Source organism: Lepidochelys olivacea, assembly GCF_965140295.1.
Source record: "Lepidochelys olivacea isolate rLepOli2 genome assembly, chromosome: 3".
Taxonomy (NCBI): domain Eukaryota; kingdom Metazoa; phylum Chordata; order Testudines; family Cheloniidae; genus Lepidochelys; species Lepidochelys olivacea.
Window position 1 is genome coordinate 143,330,225 of NC_140413.1, and position 25,042 is coordinate 143,355,266.

Here is a 25,042-nt window from a genome sequence, read left to right on the forward strand (position 1 = left end):
AATCCTAAGCAAGTTCCACATCACCACAGTGCACAAGTTTATTACTAGAGTAGAAGGTCAAGAGTAAGTCCACGTCAATAAATTCATAGTTCAGCAATGGATACAAAAATTTTTGACACCAAATTAAGTCAGTCATTCTCCAGCTCAAGTTGATCTATAGGACTTACTTACACAGTTTAATAAAATTAATTTGCATTCATTTAGAAAATCTATTATTTCAGCCAACTATAGTATATATGTGTGTTTTTTATCCCACAGGCAAATCGTATGAAGATATTTATTACATTTTCTTGTAGTTTTACAATAATTTCATTTAAACAAAATGCCAGTATATACTCACCTGACTTAAACTAGAAGGCTGTACATCAATAAGTCTCGGAGAGAGCAAGCCAGCAATAAGACATCTATTGAAGTTATCAGGAATGGCTTCATTTAAAGAAGAACCAGATTTCTTTAAAAAATGTAAGGTCTGAAACATTAATGACAAAATTTCAAATTAAGACAGCTATAATTATTCAACTCTGATGTTTATTTGACTGACAAATATGAGTAGTTATTTACAACAGAAATGTTATAAACACCCTTAAAATGCTTTCCTTCTCAAAATAGAAGCAGCAAAGAAATCTTACATTGCAAGTATACTTTACCAAGTTGGCATGTAAATTTAACAACTGTATATCTTTAAGATGGCATACTAAAGCAACAAAGTACATACTTGAACAATGACAATTCACAAAATAAGTCTCAGATTACTCAAATAAGACATCAGCCATTAGACTATCTTGTCTAAATATCTGTCTAGCTTCTCTATTAATATACACACCATGCTGCTTCTTAAATGCTGCCTCTAGCATCCCAGCAGAAATGAAAGCTAAAATTATACACACACAAACCAAAAACTTAGTGAGATTCTCTCAGTTTTGATCTGTGGGAGAAAGAGATTTGAAAAAACAGCCAAAAGATGTGCAATTTTTTGGTCTCCTTAGTTGAGCTGCATGGTTGTAATTTACCAGATTTGTCTTAAATCACAAGAACAACTTTGGAGAAGTGTAAAGGAATGCCCACAAGGGCCAAGAATGCACACTCTTGTAGCTTTTTTTTTATTTTTTTTACCACCTACAGGCGCTTCTCACACAGGGACAGCAACAAAGTCGGAAGTGCATCAGCCATAGCTCTTTGCCTGAGTGGCTGAACCAGCACCCCAGAGTTTACAGTAACTCTGCACTTAAAGTTGTTTGGCAGCCACCTGCTTTGTCCACTGCTTACAGAAAGAGCAGCCCATTGGAACTAGCTGGTGGGGGCTTGAAACCAGGGTGGACCAGCAGCCCCCCATAAGCTCCCCGCTCCCCTAAGTTCCCTGTACAGCAGCCGCCCAGCAGGCTATCAATTGCCGGGCAGTTCAGCTGTCTCTCTCCCACCCCCCACGACACACACACACAGAGCCATGTGCTGCTCCTGCCCTGGAGCTGCTCCTGGGAGCCTCCTGCTAGCTATGCAGAGGTGGGGGGGGGAAGAGGGATGCTAATGTCAGGGTGCCCTCTTCCCCCCGCTCCTGCCGCCCCCATGCTTCTCTACCTTATCTCCACATTGCTGGGGAGACACAACAGGGCTCAGGACAGAGGGAGCTTGCTGGCAGCAGCTGCTGTCTCCATTTGCTAATCTAGTTAAAAAGGCAATGTACTTAGAGTAGAGCCAGCATACTTAAAGGGGCAATGCACGTCTCCCTCTCACATACACTGTATCCGTCTCTCTCTGCCATGCTGTCTCCCCTGCCTCCATTCGTGCTGCCTTGTACAGTGTGAGGCTGCATTAACAACGCGTTAACCCTTGACGGCTCAGCCGACTGCTAGACCATCACGTAGCAGTAAGGCATTCCCTGGGAAATATCCCATCCTCTGACTTCACCACCTTAACCAAGCTTCACAATCATCATTGCTGTGTACGATATTAAATTGTTTGTTTAAAACTGAGAGAGAGAGAGAGAGAGAGAGAGAGAGAGAGAGAGAGAGAGAGAGAGAATATATATAAATTAAATAAAATGTAGTCTTTTGTCTGGTGAAAAGAAGTTTCCCTGGAACCTAGCCCTCCCTATTTATATTAATTCTTATGGGGAAATTGGATCCGTTTAACATCATTTGGCTTAAAGTAGTATTTTTCAGGAACATAACTACAACATTAAGTGAGGAGTTACTGTATTTCTGCTGAAGTGCCAGCTAATGAGGGAGCAAGGACTAGACAGTATCCAGCTCATGAATATTTTGAAGTAATGTAAACATGTGCTGAAGACTCTCTCTTCTACACAAGTGTTGTGCACAGAACTACACTCAATTTCTACTGCATATGGAAACACCTACTACATGTATAACTTCAGTTTATAACTACTTAAGTACCAAAAATTTAGTGAGGTGAAATGTAACTGGTTCTCCCTTTTCCAACTCAGAAAAGAATTTCCCTCCTAAAAATGTAAGGTCCCAGGTCCAAACTCTCTTGCAGTAGCTCTCATCCATGAAATACTTGAAAGCTGTGCTTGGACATGTATGCATGAAATACACAAACAAAATCCTCTCCATCCTAACTTATCCACCAAATTTTCAAATCTTTTACCTGTCCTAAATTGTATAATGATGAAAATCTAGGCTTAAAAGAAACAGTTGCAACCTTATGTATGGAGAGACAAGGATGTTACCTCTCCATAATCTAGAATTCGAACCAAGTCATATACGGTTTTATTGTTACCTCCTGAGAAATCTACACCAGACTCATCTACACATATTTAGGACCTGTTTCAATTGAAGCCAATAGGAATTTTACCACTGACTTTAATGGGGCAAGATATAGCCCTTTTGGCACAAAATGCTCTCCCACCTCCATTGGTAAATATAAGTCTGTTCAATACAAATGACAGAGGATGAACTTTTCTAGATATCAGAAAGAAAGCTAGAAAAAAAAACAAAAGTAGTACCTCCTTCTGAAACCCAGTGCAAGTCATGTGAACAACTCCAGAGTTCAACAAACAAGTAGCATCTAAGAAAACAAAGAGCACGTGGTTAAAAGTCTACATTTTTGACGGTATGGTGCAGCAATACAAAGTAAACAGCTTCTATTAAAAATGGGGTTAATATTGGGAGTGGATTAAAAAGCTGAATAACTAGTTATTTGGCTCATTAGTTCACTTACAGATTTTGCAACATTCACACATCTGTGTGGAAATTTTACCTAGGCTGTATACTATATAGAACAGCTCTAGCACAGTACACAAATTAAAACTATTTGATTTTTATAACAATCATTTCTTCACAGGCCATATTACAAATGCATTAGATATCAAAATTTGGCAATCTGTGTCTAAAATACTTTCCAATAGTAAAGAAATATTTTGAAAGTAAAATATAAAAGTGTTTCTAATTGTTAAAAGTCACACATAGGAAGCAAAAAAAATAAAAATAAATCAATAAATGACAAGTTAACCTCAATTCTCTTATTAAGCTTGCTCTCCTAAAGTCAGCTAAGCCGAAATACATACCAAAAGTGTAGGTGCTTGGATTAAAAAACTGCTCAGGAGGCGGATATGAAGGAGGAACTCCACGACTTAAGCTTCGCTCATGTACCAGAATATCCAAGATGTGGTGTGGAGAAGTCATACTCACTACAGCATCCAGCGACCATAATGCAAAATAGGGGCAATTATGAAGAAATTCCCCTGGTCTTAGATAAAGTAAATACAAACAAGTAAGATGTTAATTAATCATTTATAACCATTTTGAAAGCTACGTAAAATACACCCAATGAAGTCTCACCTTAAAGAATCAGGCATTTGAGCATGGTACCAGCGATTTATGTCAAATATGCCCAAGTAAGTAGAAGGTTTGCCCTGGCCATACGTATTCACTTGCCAACTGAAGACTGACACACTGGTATCAGGAGATATTACTGTAAGAAAGATGGCATTTCTTTAAAATAAATCAGCAGATACTGCTACACAGTAATGAGTTTTAGTTCAACTTGTCATACTACTTGTTTAACACTTTTTTAGAAACACAAAACTCAGTATTTTGGCAGAATGCCTTACTGACTTAAAGATAATGAAACGTTAAATCCTTCGGTAGCTATAATCCAGTTTCATTTTGTTCATATATCAGATTTAATAAAATATCTATTGTTGGGACCAGGCTAATCTGAATTTCCCATATTTACACAGTTAATTTATCAAAATATGTAGCTGTGTTAAAAAAATAGAAGTTATCACCTTTAAGAAATATCATCAATATGAAATTAAGATGAATGTCAGATTAGTGGTTTGCATTATTCATTTATTGATCATTGTGTAATTGCCTCATTTACATGCTTCTAGAATAGCCACTTTTCAACCAGATTCAAAATACAAGTGTCACAAGAATATCACATAACATAACTGGAATACCTTAATTTAAAAACACAACATATATTGCCTAATACTACAGTAGTTTCCAATAAGGGTTGTTTTTTGATGGGGCAGAAAGGGAGTTTCCTCTAAATGTGAGCAAAGCACGGGACGTTAAGATTCTCCTATTGGTGTAGGGAATATGGGAAAAAAAAGTAACTATACAAATCTAATATAGGAATATTTTTACCATTATTAGGTTCTTCTAGGTACATCATTTCCAGTCTGGGGTCCCCATCCCATTTCCTACAAGTGTTCTTCTGTGAGCCTCTGTTCTATCTTCTGTTTTGTTAATTGCTCAAATTATCTTTGAAGTTATTGATTCTTTAAGTTTAAAAAACAACTGCATCAGTTTACCACAACATAGCTTTTGCTCTTTCAGCATGTGCTCTCTGACCAGCAGTAGCAGAAAGTCTTCACAGAAAATCTTAAGTGCAAAGAAGCTGTCTTCTTCCCTCCTTCACAGGAAGCCTACTATTCTATTTTAGATCAATGGCTCAAATAACTACAGGCTTGTCTACACTTAGAATGCTGCAGCGCTTCAGTGTAGACACTATCTATGCCAACAGGAGGGATTCTCCGATCAGCACAGGTAATCCACCTCCCCAAGAGACAGTAGGTAGGTTGACAGAAGAATTCTTCCATCGACCTAGCACAGTCTATATGGGGATGCAGGTCAACTAAACTACACTGTTCAGGGGTCTGGATTTTTCACACTCCTGAGTGACTTATGCCAACCTAATTTTCTAGTGTAGATTAAACCTAAAGGCAGGTCTACACTACAGCCAGGATAGACGCTCTGAGATGGTGGTCGATTTAGCGGGTCAAGTGAAGACTTGCCAAATCGACAGCAGGCTGCTCTCCAGTTGACCCCTGTATTCCACCCCCGACGAGAAGAGTAAGGTAAGTCGACGGGAGAGTTTCTCCCGTCAACCCCCTGCAGTACAGACCCCACGGTAACTCGACCTAAGGTATGTCGATTCATACCTCATAGCTATATTATTCACGTAGCTGGAGTTGTGTAGCATACGTTGACTTACGGCGGTAGTGTAGACTTAAGTAAGACTATAACAAGGAGTTCACTATCTACCTGAAAGGGAGAAGAGAATTGCAAACTATAACTTGGACTGATATCATGTGGGAACATTTTCAGAATGCAGTTTGTGCCTATCTGTCATATGAGTGAGCCTCAGACTATTGCTTCAAAGTGAAATAAGTACAAGGGAGATTGGGAGAGAGGCAGTTTAAAGGAATACTTAATATCAAAAGTTTTATAAATAATTATAGGTGGAACTGGCAGGACTTCATTAGTTAAAACTGCTTAACATTTTTCATTGTAAGACCCTGTTTTCAGCTGCTTATAACTGCCAAAGTTTAATCATACAACCATCTGCCCTGGGCTGATTTTTTGTTTTAAGGATTTCAACAACAAAAAATGGTTCTGACATTTCTGAAAACAAGGTAAGGGAACAAAGATGTTTCGCCAATGTTAAATTTGTACAGAGGTTCCACTGAGAAAGTCTAGTGGGCTCCATGCTTTAGAACAGAGAAGTATAGACTAGCCCCAGGTTAACAATGTGCGGCGGGGGTGGGGGGAGTCCAGGGAGGTTTAATTTTGTCTTTTACAAATCCTGGACCCCATCTTTCCATAAAGAAAAATGATGTTAATTTTATCCCTCAAACAGTTGTAGACACTTAGATTTACTTGAGGGGGATGGGGGGGAAATACTTTTCAAATACTTTTCCCCATGAGTATGGGTGTTTAAAGTTCATCTTACTTCCTAGAAAAAAAAAAATCACCCAACTAAAGTGCTTTTTTTCCCCACTCAAAGAGAGCTATTTTCATTGCGTTTGTTCAAGCTACAGAGGTTAAGGGGGGGGGGGGGGGAGAGAGATGACAACTCCTTTCTCCTCATACATGGAAGTTTTCCTTCACAGATGCCCCTTTTGGCTCATCAGCACCGCAAGCAGCTGACGACTTTCCGGTTTCAGTATATAGTTAAACAGATTATCTAGAGTTTAACAGCGCAATCTAATTTGGCTATTTAAATACAAACAAACTTGAAAGCAGCCCAGTTGTCTACACAGAAGGAATATGCACAACAGCCTACAGGAGAAATTGGCGAGTAATATGAACTCCATGTTTTAGGCAGCCTTTGTAGCTTATGCCTGCTGTATCTTCTTTTTCTGCAACTACTGTATGTAAACAAAAATTTCACATTCCTTTTTAAGTCCTCCTCACAACAAGAGCAGGACAGCATTAAAAAGGCCTAGCCAGAATACAGCTTTGGACAATCTGTTTCCAAAGCATTATTATACTTTTAACTTACCTTTAAGTTAAAAAGGCAGCTGAACATCAAAAAGCCTACACCTCAGAGAGAGATATAGATGTAATTTTTCCAATTTAATCATGTACTTTATGTATCAGGTTTCCCTGTTCCATTGTCATTTTCCATATTAATTGCAACTCAAACATCTTCTTTTTAGTCTTTAAACATGTTTATTCTACACAGCTATTCAAGTAAACTGTTAGGGCTGTGGGTACAGCACTAACATTTTTAGAATTCAACTCTACTGTTTTCTTCAAAAGCATTATGTTACAGTTCAACTGGAAAATATTTTGGACCTAGCAACAAACCTTCATTCACGCCATCCTCTCTGTCAATATGGCTGCGAAATTTTTCTATAGTCTGACAACTGAGTAGTTTGGTATTGCTAGTCTGCCCTCTTAATGAAAAGACTTCACCTGTGAGGTCTAGACTGTACCTTTCTTCACAGTACTCCAAACCCTGAAAGACAAATACAAGTTATTTGAAATGAATGTGTATGATATTACACTTAAGAGATGCAGTCTCTTCCATATTTATGAGTCAACCAAAGGAATCCCAAATTACATATTTTTTAAGAATATATTCTGGCATGTTACAGAGATTAAGTGCAATAAAATATTCAATAACCCTAGATCTGAGGAACTAATTTTGGTAAGTTGATACAAAACCAAGTAGATACAAAATAATAATAATGTCCATCATTTTCACTATTCAGGAGAACTCCTACTATTATCCAGTTTTACAAGGACTTGGCAGTAGCTATTGACAAATAGTTAAGTATCAAGTTTTCCTTTTTTATTTCTTTAAAACCCCTATAATAATAACCTTAAAAAAGCTAAATATACATTTCTACAGTCATCCTAATCTACCCACATTTTCAAGATTTTTTTTTTTTTAAGACAAAATATAAGTCCACACATTCCTCCAAATCACACTCTCTCATCCAAACAAGCTTTATGTAATGTGAGAAGAAAAATGAACATTTCACATGCACACACTTAGCAACTCTGGGAATTCATGTATAGTTAGTATGCCAGTCAGATTTTATCAAAAGATACATCTGAAATCAAGCAGTGCTGGGGTACACAAAGTTTGTGTGTCAACGCATTGGTACAGGGCAAATAAGGGTAATGGAAGCCATGAGGTGGGAACTCTTATGAGGTATAAAAATTTGTGCGTGTTCGCTTGGAGGGTGGGGGTGGGAGATGACCACACACAGGGAAGAACAGAGAAAAAGATTTTTTAGCCAGAGCTCTAGTACAACAGCATAAAGTGAAGCACAAACAAGGAAAATTGAAGCTGAAGGGAGAAAAAATAATTTTGAGAAACTTCCCCATATCCTCCTGCCAAAGCATTCATGGCAATGTAAAACGAAAAGCATGACTAAATTACAATGCAAAGCCCTTCTAAAAAAATCAAAACCTAAGGTAAAGCAGAACACATTCTGTTAATCCAGAAGTGTATGAACTTTGCTTTCACTGTGACTGTGCATGTAAACGAAGATAAAGCAATGGCATCCATATTTAGAAAAAAAAGTTTAATCACTTTATAATATTTATACCTTGTCCTCATACTATCAATTTTTACTTTGCAAAATTGAAAAAGACATCTTTGAACAGTACCTAAACATTTATATAGTCAACACTCACATGAACTATGATGGGAAAGGAGCTTTTCTTGCTGTAAGGGATGCACATGACAGGAGTCAGAGTAACAGCCGTGTTAGTCTGTATTCGCAAAAAGAAAAGGAGTACTTGTGGCACCTTAGAGACTAACCAATTTATTAGAGCATAAGCTTTCGTGAGCTACAGCTCACTTCATCAGATGCATATCGTGGAAACTGCAGCAGACTTTATATATACACAGAGAATATGAACCAATACCTCCTCCCACCCCACTGTCCTGCTGGTAATAGCTTATCTAAAGTGATCATCAGGTGGGCCATTTCCAGCACAAATCCAGGTTTTCTCACCCTCCACCCCCCCCCCCCCCCCACAAATTCACTCTCCTGCTGGTGAATAGCATGAGCTATTACCAGCAGGAGAGTGAGTTTGTGTGTGTATGGGGGTGGGGGGGATGTGAGAAAACCTGGATTTGTGCAGGATGTGAGAAAACCTGGATTTGTGCAGGAAATAGCCCATCTTGATTGTCATGCACATTGTGTAAAGAGTTGTCACTTTGGATGGGCTATCACCAGCAGGAGAGTGAATTTGTGTGGGGGGGGGGTGGAGGGTGAGAAAACCTGGATTTGTGCTGGAAATGGCCCACCTGATGATCACTTTAGATAAGCTATTACCAGCAGGACAGTGGGGTGGGAGGAGGTATTGGTTCATATTCTCTCTGTATATATAAAGTCTGCTGCAGTTTCCACGATATGCATCTGATGAAGTGAGCTGTAGCTCACGAAAGCTTATGCTCTAATAAATTGGTTAGTCTCTAAGGTGCCACAAGTACTCCTTTTCTTTTTACATGACAGGAGGAAACTGAAAACACGGGGAGATTTAAGCCTATGAAAGTAGCTATTTTTCAAGCCAACAACATAGTAAAGCCCTACAAAAATATCCTAAATTCATACTTCAAAAAGTTAATGTAAATTATATGCATCCACACTGCTTCCAAAATATTTGGAAAGAGTAGTTTCAAAACAAAAGTGGAGTGGGTAAAGAGGGAGGAATTGCTACGTCAGATTACTGTCATTTGTGTCAAACTTTCCAGAAGTAGTTTTTTCAAACCTTAATAGTGCACAGCACAAAGTGATTTTTGTTAAGATTAATGTGGTATAAGTATGACAGATTCGCAGCGGTCTGTAATAATTTATGAATACTGTATCTGGATCAGGTCATTGTGTTATTTATTGTATACATATATTGTGTTAATTCACTAGCAGAATTGTCAAGAAATAGAGGTGATTTTCTCATCTCCTGACAAACGCTTCAAGAGAGTAGAGACAATGCAGATACATTCACTCAGACAGCTGCTGAGCAGCCCAATCAGTTTAATTAGGTCCAAGAGTCACAGGAAAGAACAAAGACCTTTGACTAGATTTAAAAAGGGAGTCCCTGAAGGTCAGGGAGACTGAGGTACTGATGGCCACCCATACCCCAGAGGCAAGAGAGTCTGGGATTATATTGATCTTCCTAAGCCTTTAGGGAAGAAACAAACCATCTATAAACATGGGTTGTTTAAAAAAAAACAAACCCAAAAAACCCCTCTTCTCTTATGCTTTGATTTAAGAAAGCTGTCTCGGTTACAATATATACACTACTGGTCCCAGCTCCTAAAGGGAAGTAACCAAGGTATCAAGTCCAGTGGAAGGTAAACACAGTTGATACACGTGGTACTACAGCCTAGTACTCCCATCTAAAAGTGGGAGAACCGAATCCATGCAGGTAAGGCATGAGACCCAAGGCCTGAAATTAGTGTATTCAGAAAGACATGAGGATGGTATCCATCCTTCCAATTTTAGATTAATACACGTTAGTTGTATTTCACAGACACACATACTTTACCTCATACATGATTTGTCCTGATGCCAAGCGTTTTCTGTCACCAAAGGCTAACTGCAGCAGATGCAAACTCACAACATCTCCTTCACTAGAAAGAAATTACAAGTTTGAGCATAATTTCAGCACCTTTGTAATCCACCTGAAATATCTGATAAGTAGCTATTGCCAAAGCAAAGCAGAATCATATTGTATTGCACATTTAAAAGGATGATGTCTCTGTTATAAACTGGAAAACAACCCACTTTCCAAACAATTACAATTTGTCATATTTGGACAATTGTAGGAGAAGAGGAGATAAATTTGAAGATTTTTTCATTTGGCACTCGGTATTTAATTGACTGAATTCCGGAACTCTGCTTTTTTTGCTTAACTCCATGGACTTCAGATTAATGTTAACCACACAATTTTCCAGAGCGTTAACATTCATCTATAAAAAACACTACCAGCATCAGTTCTTTACAATGAAATGTTAATGCAGGAACCTTTACCAAAAGAGCCTTAAATTTAAACTTACAATCTACACAGCATGCTCTGATTGTATTATTTTGTCATGATATGAAACTAAAGAACCACCAAAGTTCTGAGTTTGAGAAAGAATGATTAAAAGGATAGTTACTTCTGTTTTGCCTACTTTCTGAAAACCTGAACAAATTAAAGTTTTTATATAAAAGCATTCCCCAGGCTCTTGGGAAACAACCAAAATACAACAAAAACAGCTCTAAGACAGCTATTTGAATAAATGTAATAAAAAACTGCTCTGAAAGCCACAACTCAAATGGAGAGAGTATTACACAGGAAAGAAAAAAAAGTGTACAAAATATATATAAAACATATATATACACACACATATATATATACTGGTGCTCAGATATAAGATGATGGGTACCTTATAAATGTCAAAGACAGAAATAAGGGGTCATGAAATACCTTCGATAATGAATAGTCTTCCAAGACAAGTGATAGTAGCTTATCACTTGGGACATTTAAAACCAGACAAAACAAAACACTAGAAAATTGCTCTAGGAAAAAGGCATTTCTAGGTGTTCATCACAGTAGTACTCAGTAGGTCCTGTCCCTCTGTACTTGCAGGAGATCTATGAAAGCTACCTAAAAGTCAAGTATAAAGCTTTTTGTAAAATACAAAAAGTAAAGTCATTTGCATGGCTGCAACTTTCACTGGCATTTCACCAGTGCTATAATGGTTTAAATTCTATTTACGAGAGCAATTAAGATTCACAATCCCATTTTGTAGCAAGAAGGCAACAGATTGAAGTTACACTTCAAAGCTTCACTACTTCTCAGCTATTATAGAGGTGGCACTTGTGGTTCCATTGTCAAGGTTATACTGAGTACACTTACATTTTCTAAGTGATCAAAAACAATTTTTTTAAAAAATGCCAGAGTATATTCAAAAAGAAAGATTGAAATGATTCATAGCTACAACACTACATATTGGCCCTTCAATTGTAAACAAAAATGTAATATTAAGGGATCAAATCTCCAATTAGTAGCCCAGGGAAAGATTTACATTTATAACACGTTCAGAGTTGCGTATGTATGCCCTCCCAAAGTCAGTTGGACAACAGATCATTTAGTTTTCTAAATCAGTCTTCACTCACCTTTCTTGTGTAGACTGAACTGCCCATAAGTAACAGCAATTGCGGGGATCATTTTCAGGTTCTTGAAAAGTAACAGCATAGACAGGTATCCTCCCTCCTTCCAGCTGAAAGTGGTATCTAGAACAAAGTGGTGGGAGGAATTAAATCAGGTGATTAGATGTCTGACATTTATCCTTCCAAGTGTTCCAAGCAGCACTTCAAAAGCCACAGCATTTTCTCATGCCAGAAATACTTACAATTATTTAAAAGTTGATTTTAATTTTAGAGAACATTTTTAACAATTTCAGAAGGATTTAATAAAGCTAGACAATCGAGCAACATAACCGCAAATAAACTTCAATGTAAATAAGTACAATATTATGAACATTTGGACTACTCACACCTATTGATGTGTTCTATGTTTTTTCCTGGGTGATTGTAGTTAAATGAGCAGTCAGCATGAATAGTTGGGTGGAAAAAATCTGCTCGAAACACAACGATGACCAAAAGAGCAAACAAGTAGTTGGGTTACTTTTAGGACTTCTACCTGTTTCCTTTTGATCAGACCAGAAGTTTTCAAAAATGCTATGTAATTTGTTTAATCCAGCTATGTAAAATAAACTTAATCTTTCCTCAGACTCATTTGAATTGGAAAGACCTTCCAATGAGTCTTCTAATCCAGTGGTTCTCAACCTTTCCAGACCACTGTACCCCTTTCAAGAGTCTGATTTCAGTCCCAAGCGGCAAGGCTTCAGCCCAAGCCCCACCACCTGGGCTGAACCATGTAATTTAGCTTTGTGGGGCCCCCTGTGGTGTGGGGCTCCAGGCTATTTCCCTGCTTGCCACCCCCCAATGCCAGCCCTGCACTTGCAACACCCCTAAACCTATCCCGCGATCCCAGGTTGAGAAACTCTGATATAGCATACAGAGCAATATAAATAAGTCATTATCTATATGAAATTCTAATTTGTACTGATTTCACTAGTGCTTTTTATGTAGCCTGTTGTAAAACTAGACAAATATCTAGATGAGTTGACATATTCCTGTAAGATCTCTGCATACCCCCTGGTTGAGAACCACTATTCTAATCTATCCCCTGCATTGTTGTAGGATCAACGCATTCTCTCTCCTTTGACTCTTCTAGGAGGAATGTCCAGCTTTGAACATCTCCAACAATAGAGTAGCCTGTTCTATTTAACTGAAGTTTTACCATGCATCTGAAGGAGTGGGGTTTTTTTTACCCACGAAACCTTATGCCCAAACAAATCTGTTAGTCTTTAAGGTGCCACCGGACTCCTTTTTGTTTTTGTGGATACAGATTAACACAGCTACCCCTTTGATACTTGGTACCTAAAACCATTTCTTTCTTCCTTCTTTCCTTGATGATTAACATAAGTGGTTTGGGATAAATTATAACATTTCCTTTGCACACCTGACAAGGTAGAACTCAAACTAATTATCTGAGCATTTTATTATAGGCCTGATTTTCAAAATTTTATCTTTTTTGCCTATCTCCTCTGAATTGTCTTTTTTCAAAATGTGGTACCTAAAACTTAGCACATTGTTTCCAGCTGAAATCAAATCAGTGCCAAGTAGAATTAATTACCTGTTTCTAGACTAAGGGGTTTAAATACATTTGTCTTTGTGACCTACTCACTCTACTTACCCGAAGCCCCAGAACCTTCTTTCTAGTACAACCACTTACCAATATTGCACCCTTGTATATGTAAACATTCAACAATATCTGGTGAGCCATTACACGTTTGCTTAAATGAATCCCATTTTGATTTAAGTTAATTTTCTAATCTAATAATGTATTTTAATCCTAGCCTCTAGAATATTTGAGGTCCTTCCCCATGTTTCTATTGCCTAAAAGTTTGATTGGCACACTCCTTGTTCTATACTTCAAGATCTTAGCAAACATGTGGGATCTATTTTTATCAAGACAGTATTATTCTTTTAAGAAAAAACAATTACTTACCCATCTAATTAACACTGGAAAGTATAAATGCTATATATTATTTAAGCATTTTACAAGCCAACAGTGAAGATATAACCCACTTTCCCAGAGAAAGAGGACATAATGTAGAACCACATCTACACACCCAGAGTCTGTGGCCCACTATATAAGCATCCAGTTTTCACTGATACATCCCTTTAACCACATCAGTAATAGATGAGACACTGGAGCAGTGATAGAACAAGAGTGACCAGTCCCAAGGTGGAACAGTCTCCAATCTCAGTCATGACTGGAATGTGGGAAAGGCTATTTTTCAGGCACAAATGATCTGTTAGATGTTTTAATTAGGGCTGTCGATTAATCACTGTTAACTCATAGGATTAACTCAAAAAAATTAACTGATTAATTTTTTAAATCACCATTAATCGTAGTTTTAATCGCACTGTTAAACAGTAGAATATCAACTAAAATGTATTAAATATTTTCAAATATAATTATTTCAATTACAACACAAATACAAAGTGTACAGTGCTCACTTTATATTATTTTCTATTACAAATATTTGTACTGTAAAAATGATAAATAGTATTTTTTAACTCGCCTCATACAATTGCTTTAGTGCAATCTCTGTTGTGAATGTACAATTTACAAATGTAGAGTTTGTTACATAACTGCACTCAAAAACAAAACAATATAAAACTTTAGCGCCTACAAGTCCACTCAGTCCTACCTCTTGTTCAGCGAACCGCTAAGACAAACAAGTTTGTTTACATTTATGTGAGATAATGCTGCCCACTTCCTATTTACGTCACCTGAAAGCAAGGTATTTACGTGCCAGATATGCTAAACATTTGTATGCTCCTTCATGCTTCGACCACCATTCCGGAGGACATGCTTCCGTGCTGATGATGCTCATTAAAAAAACTGCAGTAGTTACATTTGAGAGTGAACTCCTTGGAGGGGGGTGGGAGGGAGAGATTTCATGTAATAGCAGTCTCAGATGATGACCCAGCATACATTGTTTGTTTTAAGAACACTTAACTGCAGATTAGACAAAACGCAAAAGGTACCAATATGACATTTCTAAAGATAGTTACAGCACTCAACCCAAGGTTTAAGAATCTGAAGTGGCTTCCAAAATCTGAGATGGATGAGGTGTACAGCATGCTTTCGAAAGTCTTGAAAAAGCCACACTCTGATGCGGAAACAGAACCACCAAAAAAAAAGTCAACCTTCTGCTGGTGGCATCTGACTCAGAAGATGAAAATGAACATGCGTCCCTCCGCACTGCTTTGGATGGCTATTGAGCAGAACCTATCATTAGCATGGACACATGTCCTCTGGAATGGTGCTTGAAGCACGAACTAGCACACTTCAGGTGACATTGTAAACAAGAAGCGGGCAGCATTATCTCCTGCAAATGTAAACAAACATGTTTGTCTGAGCGATTGGCTGAACAAGTAGCAACCAATCGCTACTAAGGTTTTACATTGTTTTGTTTTTGAGTGCAATTATTTTTTGTACATAATTCTACATTTTTACGTCCAAATTTAATGATAAAGAGATTGCACTATAATACTTGTATTAGTGAATTGAAAAATACTATTTTTTGTTTTTTACAGGACAAATATTTGTAATCAAAAATATAAATTGAGCACTGTACACTTTGTATTCTGTGTTGTAACTGAAATCAATATATTTGAAAATGTAGAAAACATCCAAAAATATTTAAATAAATGGTATTCTATTATTGTTTAACAGAGCGATTAATTGCAATTAATTATTTTAAAATCACTTGACAGCCCTAATTTCAATCTGTCCCACTGGTCTCATCTAAGATTTTAAGTAGTCACAGAGATATTTTTAACAGTTATGTAAATAATATACTTTAACTTTGTAAAGAAGTACACCTAGCTGTGACAGGGTCTTGGAAAAATCATTACAGTAAAATCAATGTCTTCTAAATTTCCCTTATTCATTATACACTACTGAAAGATTGAACTACTTTGTCTTAATTTTACACAAAGCAGTTCTCTCATATTCTAGTCATTATAACCAAGATTGTTTATTCTGTAGATGAAGCAGTTAAAGGAATCAGTTAAGAGAAAGAAAAAAAAAATCAGTTAAAACCACTAAAAAAGATTAATCTAGGATTGGCTTCTAAAGGTTTCAACACTGTATTTAAGAATTTCAACACTCAGTATTTGATCAAAGTTACTTTTCTATTTAACCTAAATCAGTTAAGTGAAATAACTGAGTTCCCCACCTCCAGATATTGACATACATATAAAGGCATACTTACTCCTTCTTCAAGGTTTTCATATTCCACAGTGAAAGATAGCCATCTGAGAATCCCACAACCAGCTGATTGCTCCTGCTTATGTAGCATAAGGTTGTTACAGCTGCTCCCGATGGACTTAGTAACTGGAAACAGAGATGTCGTCCCTCTCTGGTCACAGCTTCTCTTATTTGTGGGATTTCAGCAGGGATCCCAGTGATCACTTCTAGGTCTACACACACAAGATCATGCAACATAAGAGGTTACATTCTTCAGCTTTTTCAGGATAAATGTTAAGAGCTTAGCATTATGCTGTATATTATCAAATACCCTACTCCCTGTCAAATGTGCAGTTTATGCAGTGTTTTCAATTAGTATTTATGCTTCAAGCTCATTTTAAGAACACAGGAATTATCAAATTGGATTAGACTAGTAGTCCATCTAGACCAGTCTTCTGTCCCAGATACTTTAACGTACAAAAATCCACATAATAGACAATTATGAAAAAGATTGGTTCACAGGGTAAGTTTCTCTCTAGACCCTGTCAGTTAGTGGTTTACTTATGCCCTCAAGCATGAAGTTTATTTATATCCTTTAAGCCCATATTCAAAAGCGACCCCCACTATGAAGCCACTAAGATATCTCCATAATAACGAAATGTTGGATGCAATTGAGAGATTCTATACATCCAAATGCAGGTTTGCTTGTTTTTTAAATTAGGGTTTTTAAATGTCCCTCTCCTTTCCTCTACGTGCCCATGCAGAGGAATTATCATTTAAACCAAGTGTTTTAAAAAACTGTTACCTAAAATTACGTACAAGATCATATTTAGGCATTTAACACACCTTCTTCCATTGAAGTCAAAGGCAAACTTCCACCAACTTCAGTGGTGTAGGGTCAGGCTATGTATAAGGATGTAAGAACCTAAATTTAGGCTTTTTTGAAAAAAAGTTTTGGCCTTAAGAACCAGAAGATTAGAACATCTTTCAAAGAAAGAATTAGCACATCAGCTAAGAATTCATGGTGTCAAGTAGGCTATTATAAGTAGTCCTAAGCCAAACAGATCTTAAAGACACAGGATGCTTATGTTTTATCAGATAGGAAATGCACATTCCTCATTTAGGAAACTTGAGTTTTCTTACTTCTCAACCAGAAAATCTGTTTAAATATAAAAATGCTAATTTACCTGATGCCTCTATTTCATTCTGACTACATGAGAAATCATCCAAACAAAGGTCAATCAGCAGGATATGACCAACATCTGTAACCACAGCTGCCACACCAAAAAGCCATCGCAGACTCTGGTGCAAATGTTGAGTGCTGACACGAGCTCCACCATGATTAATTATGGGTTCAATAGCGGTTACCTAGAAGAAAACTGCATGTTAACTTTTAAGCCATTTGACAAACTATAAATAAAGTGTTGCAATGTAGTACAGGACAGAAGTTGGCATATTAGGAATATGATTCTGTAATTACTTTCTAATTCATAAGATTTAAAAGAAAAGTATTTTCTCAGATTATTAAAAAAAAATTTACAGCCCTGAGCAGGAGAAAGAAGGGAGTCCATTATATCCTCTAATATTTTTAGAGGAATGTCCTAAGATATTGTACTACAGTTAAATAAAATACTCTTTAAATGGTGCTCTCTAATATTGCAGCTCACCAGTTTCAGCTACCTGTTTGAAAATAATATTTTAAGGCAGCTTTATATTAAAAACTCAAAGTGCAAGCTGATTCTTCCTCTGCTCATATGATGAAAAACATTACCAATGTGAAGGACAGTGCCTTTCCTGTGAAATATAAATTGTACTTGCTATGTAATCTCATGAAGTTTTAGGTGTTCTGTAAATTATGCTATGTAGTGACTAACCTGCCTAGAAAGATGGGCCATTTTCACGATAATTAAACATTCTCACTAACAATTGAAGGCAATCATCAGGATAAGACTATGCAAACCACATCTATATATAGGTTGCATTTGATTAGACTAACCCCCCTCCCCCCAAAAAATCATCAGAACAAGTCAGAAATAAGGTCTTTTTAAATGCACATCCCAATGTACTTTTGGGAATACTGATGAAGGAAATCAAGCAGAAAACAAAATTGTGAGAGGCCACCATATGTCTTATATGCAAAACTAGCCCTGGCTGAACAGGAAGAAATGAAATGAATTACTGGGTAATGAAAGCATTTTCTCTAGTTAATTTAAGATTAAAAATGTGACTCTGGATGTGCTAAAGTGCACCCCAGGAAAATACTCAACACTACAGTAGAAGTTTTAATGTGTGCAGCCTTCTGCACTAAAACTGTACCACAGCACAGCAACATACGCTATCCCTTGATTCTCTTATGAATTAGAGGCTGAGCATAACACACAAAAGAAATAATGGAATGTTTTGTGTCACAGGGAAATGGTTTACATATAGGGCGCTATCAAATTCACAGTGCCGGGGGTTCTACCATGCACCAGACTAGTTCTGGCCCGGGCTGGGGAGGGACAGGACTTCCTTTTCTCCTGCAAGGGCTGCTCCCGGAGCCAGGTCAGACCCACCTCTGGGAAACTCCCCCAGCTGCAGGAAGCTCCACTGCTACTACCTGGGAGCCCAGCTTTGAAGGCAGCACAGAAGCGAGGGTGGCTGTAAGTCCCCCGACCTGGGTGGGGGTCTGTGGCCCCAGCTTTCAGCCCCCCCGACCTGAGTTGGGGGTTGCCAGTAAAACTGATATATGGTAAACTCCCCCCCCATACCCTGCAACCCTCACTTCTGAGCTGCTGCTGGTGTGGATTTAGAGCTGGGAGTCTGGCCAGCAGCTAGCAGCAGGGCAGAAGTAAGGGTGGCAATCCCATGACCCCCCTACAATAGTCTTATGACACTCCCCTGACACCATGACCCACTTTTGGGTCAGGACCCCCATAGTTACAGTACCTTGAAATTTCACATGTAAACATCTGAAACCATGAAATTGACTATTTTTAAAATCCTGACTGTGAAATTAACCAAAATGGACCGTGAATTTGGTAGGTCCCTAGTTATGTAAGAACAGGCCAAAGAGTCTCTTGCCTCACGTGTTAGCGGGGGGGCGGGGGGTATGATGATGGGGGGGACGGACGGGACACGGATCTGGAAGCTATGGGGTACATATGTACTGGAGCTGGAGAAGTAATTTCCAGCTCAGGTAGACATACATGCCCTAGCTTTGAGAGTGCACTAAAATCAGCAGCATGTATGGCAGTATAGGCTAGCCACCCTCAGCACTTACATAGGGTCACAGATGGGATCATACTTGAGAGAGCTAGGCTGTCCCACCACCACAGCAACCCCGCTATTTTTAGCATGTTAGCTCAATCAAAACTACAGTACAGAATTACACCTCCAGCTCCACTGCAGACATACCCTCCGTCAGGGTTTATTGTGATTACACAGCCATGGAGTCCAGCATTCATGTCAGTCACAGCAATTCCGATCTATAACAATTTCAATTGCCATCTTTGGGTCCAGATCTCTATAAATCAAGCTTCCTGTTTCCCACACTAGTCAAAGGATTATCAACAAATTTTAAAAATGGATTAAAAACCTTGCTGAATTACTCCTGGTGGCAGCAGTAAGAAGAAAAAGTACTGAAGTAGGATGCTTGCTGAACTCCCTTTCTACAAATGCTGCTTCTGGTTTCTTTTTCTTTATGTAGCTTTTTTCTTTAGCATCTGGCTGCAAATAAGAGTATTTTTTTGCTTTAACATACAAACTTCCTAGCATTTTCCTTATTTCGAATTTACTTTTCCATGTGGGAGCCTCTGAAAGAGTATTTTTTTCCCCACTGTGGTACAGCCTGGGTTTTTGTGTTTCCCTATGCCATTGCCAACTCATATTCCAGAAATGAGCAGACTAAGAGAACTTTCCCCAGCTCACTGAATCTGAACGTTATTCTTCTGCTACCATGCAAATCTGAAAAGTTCATGAAAATGTTTGTTGATACTTTCTCAAAGCAACCATTTAAAAGTACTAAATCTGTGCATCATTGATGTGGTCCATTTTTAGATTCCATTAAAAACACTTCTGAAGCATAATATTTTTAGTCACTCTTTTATTGTTTGTTTATTTTGCTAATCTGTTTTTAATTCACTCCTTGGGAATGATTACGTCTTTTAATATGAAAACACTTATGTTAAAGCTGATTTAGGTGTTAATAGTTTGACACCTTGGCCCAAATCAGAGATCCCAAATCAGTTGAACGGGCATAATTTAACTGACTTCTAAAAAGGTAAGACAATTTTTATCCACTGAGAATCTAGCCCATAATTTCAAGGGTTCATTAATGCTTTTAAAAAAAGGACAGAAGAAATGAATTACAGAAAATGAAAGCTAAAATTTGTTCTAAATCATGTTAAATGTGTTGAATACAAAACTTACCCACACAGGGCTACAAAGCCAAGAGAAAAGCTTAAATATTTTAATAATGAAGTTCACAGCAAATTAGTGAAAGACTGAACACACATTAAATAATTAGTTCTTTGTCTACACTGAATTTTATTTGCTTCTCTACATTCCTAATCACAGCTCAGGGCATTCCAATCCAATCCAGTGACTGCTTCTAATTCCTGATTAAACTAACTTGAGTCTAATGGCAAGATTGGTAGAAAGCAAAATGAAAGCCACAGGTCAAACATGTTTGTAAAAATGTATACTGTTTATTCAACTCTTCCTTGGGCATATATGAAATATATCCCACATAATGCAAGTCTATATAGAGCACAAGGCTATCAATAGTAAAAAAAAAAAAAAAAATTCAGATAACCCTTGCCTTCTCTCTGAAGTTTCCAGGCCTCTACCACCCAACAGCCAGCCTCTCCTATAAATACCTTCATGCTTTCTCCACACAATTTTTAATGCATGGGGAAAAACTAACAAAACAATCTACTTGCTGATCATGGCTAGGAAAAGTGAAGACCTGTGACCATCCCTCTTACCTTGCCTTCCTTTCCCTACTTCCTTTGTCTTATTAACTTCCCATTGCTTTCCCAACCTGAATCTCAATCTTTTTTGAAAAGCCCAATAAAACATGTAACAAAACTATGCCAATTCTTCACCAAATAAATTTGCTTATATGTTATATACCATCTTCTACCCTTGATTGTCTGTCTTGTAAACTAAGCCCTTCAGGGGAGAGAAGGAAGTCTCGTGTTAGTCCAGCACCCTTTGGATGCTACTATAATATAAATGCTTACTACTACAGATGACACTCAAGAGTTTAAAAACCCCTACAAAAGAGAAGAAGACTCAAACTGCTCAGAAAAGGGAGGCAGTGAAAGAAGTCACTGTGAAGGCAACTCCAATTGTTGCAGATACTAAGACAACTGAAGTGCAAAGAATCCTTCAAGCTCCTAGCAACCTGATTTGGACATTGTCTACTTTCAGAAAATTTGCATATTTGTTAACTACATTGATTTACTAACAGTTGGTAGCTATACCAGTGAAAGCTTTCTGAATGTAGACAAAACCATAGTGAGAGGAGTACCCAAGAATCAAACGTGCCAGTCCAAGGGAGAAGGAACTGTCACTTAAATGCCTAGAAAGATCTCTCTCCTTCCCACAACAAAACAGGTTTATATAACTAAGTTAATTAATGGGTTCTTTGCCTGCACTACTCAAGTTTCTCTCTTCACTTCGCACACAACATCGTTGTGGCAATTACAGGAATTAATTAGAGAAAAGCAGTATTAGGCCAGTATAATACCTTTAGCTGGCAAAACTATGTAGCAGGTAGAACCAAGGAGAGGTGACCAGACAACTCTCTGCAGACCACTAAATGTTCTCTGAACCACAGCTTGAGAACCTCTGGTTTAACAAGGGGCAATATCCCTACTTTCTATTCTTCATCCTGTGGGAGAGGTAGCATTGGGGCTGAGGCCAGTAATGAGTCAACAGAGGGAAGGATAGGTTTTGTGGAAAAGGTGGACATCTGATTCTCCTTTAGTCCCTCTAATCCGAGTTAGAATGTGCCATCACAGAAAGTTACAATATTTCCAACTGGGATTGTTGTTCCATCTCAGTAAGCAATAGCTACAACTTTCTATTGGCTAGTTTCCTTAAGAGAAGGATGACTGAAGGTCATAAACCCAGTAGAGCAACTCCAGACAGTTAAACCAGTTAAGAAAGTAGGGTCCCAAGTCCAAGGTGCTTCTTTTTAGATTGATACTATCTAATTTGGGGGTACCAATCATATATGCAGGAAACAGACTTGCAAGGAAGTTGTGCTTCCCACTAGATGCAAGCTCACCTGTGGATATGAAGATAACTGGTTTGCTAATGCCCCCTGCCTTATTCCAAAACACAAAAGAAAGTTCACAAGTCTAAGCGCACAGTCTCCGGTTAGCTAGTTTGAGATTCTAAGGGAGTCATTGTAATTTATTTACAACACAAATCAATTTCTAGGATTTGCAGTTTTATTAAAGATATTGTCATTTTACTCAAAGAGCTTTTAAGAATATGTGTTGGAAGGAGGCCTAAAGTAGAAAGGGTATGGTTGTTTTTAGGTTTATATGAGCAACTGGTTCTTCACATCTTTCATCCCCTTCTACTCACAAAAATCATAGAAATGTAGGATTGGAAGGGACTTTAAGAGGTCATCTACTTCAGCCCCCTGTTTTGAGAGACCTAGCAGACCAAGCAGACCTAGATCATCCTTAACAGTTAGCCAAACATCTAACTTGCTCTTAAAAATCTTCATTGACGGGGATTCCACAGTCTTCCTTGGAAGCCTATTCCAGATTTTAATTATTCTTATAGTTAAAACGATTTTCCTAATATCTAACCTAAATCTCCCTTGCTGCAGATTGAGTCCATTAGTTCTTGTCCTACTTTTGGTGGATACGGAGGACAGTAATCAATTGTTCTCTTTATAACAGTCCTCAACATACTTGAAGATTTAGTTCTCTCCCAGTCTTCTTTTCTCACGACTACATATGCCCAGTGTTTTTAACCTTTCCTCATAGCTCTAGTTTCCTAAACCTTTTATCATTTTTGCTGCTCTCCTACGGATGCTCCAGTTAATCCATGTCTTTCCTAAACTGTGGCACCCAAAACTATACACAACACTCCAGTTGAGGCCTCACCAGTGCCGAGCAGAGAAAGACAATTAGATATGACACTCCTGTTTTCACACCCCAGAATATTAGCCTTTTTCACAACTGAGTCACACGGCTGGCTCATACTCAATTTATAATTCACTATAACCCCCCAGATACTTTTCTGCAGTACTACTCCCCAGACAGTTATTCCCCATTTTGCATTTGATTTTTCTTTCCTGGGTGTAGCACTTTGCACTTGTCTTTATTGAATTTCATCTGGTTGATTTCAGACCAATTATCCAATTTATCAAGATCATTTTTAACACTAGTCCTGTCCTTCAAAGTGCTAGCAACCCCTACCATCTTGGAGTCACTTTGAATAATCCAACAGCTAAGAAACCTGTAGTATCTTGTTCTGTAGTACAAGTGAATTTTTTTTTTTTTTTTTTTTACTTTCAGCATTAGTTAAGAGACAGTTGGTACCTTCCAACCCAAGTTCTGATATCAAGATTAAGTCCACTATGTACTGTAAGTTGGTATTTTTGCAACCATCCATATAAAACCTTCCTCAAAACAGAATTCTATGGCATACAACAGAACAGAAGCTTTGCTTTTAGATTAAAAAGTACGTACCCTTCCTGGAAGAACAACTGCTTTTACCACTCTTGATACTCCAAGGTCATACAGACAGAGAACACTCCCTTCTGCTTCTTCCAATCCAACTAGAAGTCCAGTTCTTTTCTGCCAGGAAAATTCCTTCACCACAAGGACAGTGGGTGGGTGTTCATTTACTCCATTGAAACGATATGCAGACAGCCGTTCTCCCGTGATAGAGTTTACTACCTCAAGCTGAGGACCACAGGCCAAGTAAGCCAGCCCATTTCTCCCTAAAGTGAAATAAGGGGAAAAGTTTATGTAAGAATGATAAACACAGAAGGATTCATTTGAAATTATAAAATCTTAGATGATGATTTGGGGATGAGTCCACCCAAAATAGTTTAGTTAGAAATGTACATAGTTTTAATGTATTACTATGTCTAAGTTTGAGACTGTGCACGCATACACACATACAAAACAGAATTAACATACACTCTTTTACTACAACATGAAATTTAAGAACAATGGGATCTACACAGAGCTAGGACCAAGTGGGTTACTGAATTACAGGCAACAGTTTAAAAATAGCAGCATTTTGGGAAAACTCACCTGATATGAACCTCCTGGCTTCATAAAGCTATTGGTAAACTCACCTGATACATCTTAATGGAGCCAACACATTTCACAAGTAAAATGAAAAGGAGTACTTGTGGCACCTTAGAGACTAACCAATTTATTTGAGCATAACCTTTCGTGAGCTACAGCTCACTTCATCAGATGCATACTGTGGAAAGTACAGAAGATCTTTTTATACCCACAGACCATGAAAAAATGGGTGTTTACCACTACAAAAGGCTGTTACTCTGCCACAAGTAAAATGTATCACTACTATATGTATTTAGATAACCCACACTCACAAGTAATTATTAATTCCAATATTAACAACAAGTTTCAGAGAAAGAGGATTACCTCCAGCAAACTTCCCACGAAGTACAGATTCTAGTGTTATCTCATCTTCTCCAAGTGCTTGAACAGTCACTTCTGGAAACTGCAGCAGACTGCTTGTTACCTGAGCGGTTAGGTCTCGCATACTTCACTGTAAATAAAGAACTACATTAAATAAGTATATTTAGTCAGCACCTAACAAATCTGACATTTTATAAAGAGTTTGTCAAACAATACAACACCCTGAATTATCTGTAGTTCTTTCCATCATATCCAATAGTATCAAAATACTTCTCCCTACAACTTCCTCCTAAATACCTTCCTAGAAGTATGTTGTAGCAA

General features: G+C 37.8%; 1 protein-coding gene across 2 annotated transcripts in view; it reads right to left on the bottom strand.

Moving 5' to 3' along the window:
- The window catches only part of AHCTF1 (AT-hook containing transcription factor 1), an 85,392-nt gene that overhangs the window by 46,691 nt on the left and 13,659 nt on the right, over positions 1-25,042 (bottom strand). For both annotated transcript variants that reach the window (XM_084623276.1, XM_084623275.1), the window contains exons 2-12: positions 24,725-24,851; positions 23,792-24,045; positions 17,279-17,459; positions 16,117-16,324; positions 11,876-11,992; positions 10,260-10,344; positions 7,059-7,209; positions 3,798-3,930; positions 3,524-3,705; positions 2,963-3,024; positions 341-469 (exon numbers count right to left, since the gene is read on the bottom strand). In XM_084623276.1, coding sequence (XP_084479402.1) covers positions 341-469; positions 2,963-3,024; positions 3,524-3,705; positions 3,798-3,930; positions 7,059-7,209; positions 10,260-10,344; positions 11,876-11,992; positions 16,117-16,324; positions 17,279-17,459; positions 23,792-24,045; positions 24,725-24,845 — 1,623 coding nt within the window. In that variant the 5' untranslated portion in view covers positions 24,846-24,851. The remainder of the gene's footprint in view (positions 1-340; positions 470-2,962; positions 3,025-3,523; positions 3,706-3,797; positions 3,931-7,058; positions 7,210-10,259; positions 10,345-11,875; positions 11,993-16,116; positions 16,325-17,278; positions 17,460-23,791; positions 24,046-24,724; positions 24,852-25,042) is intronic.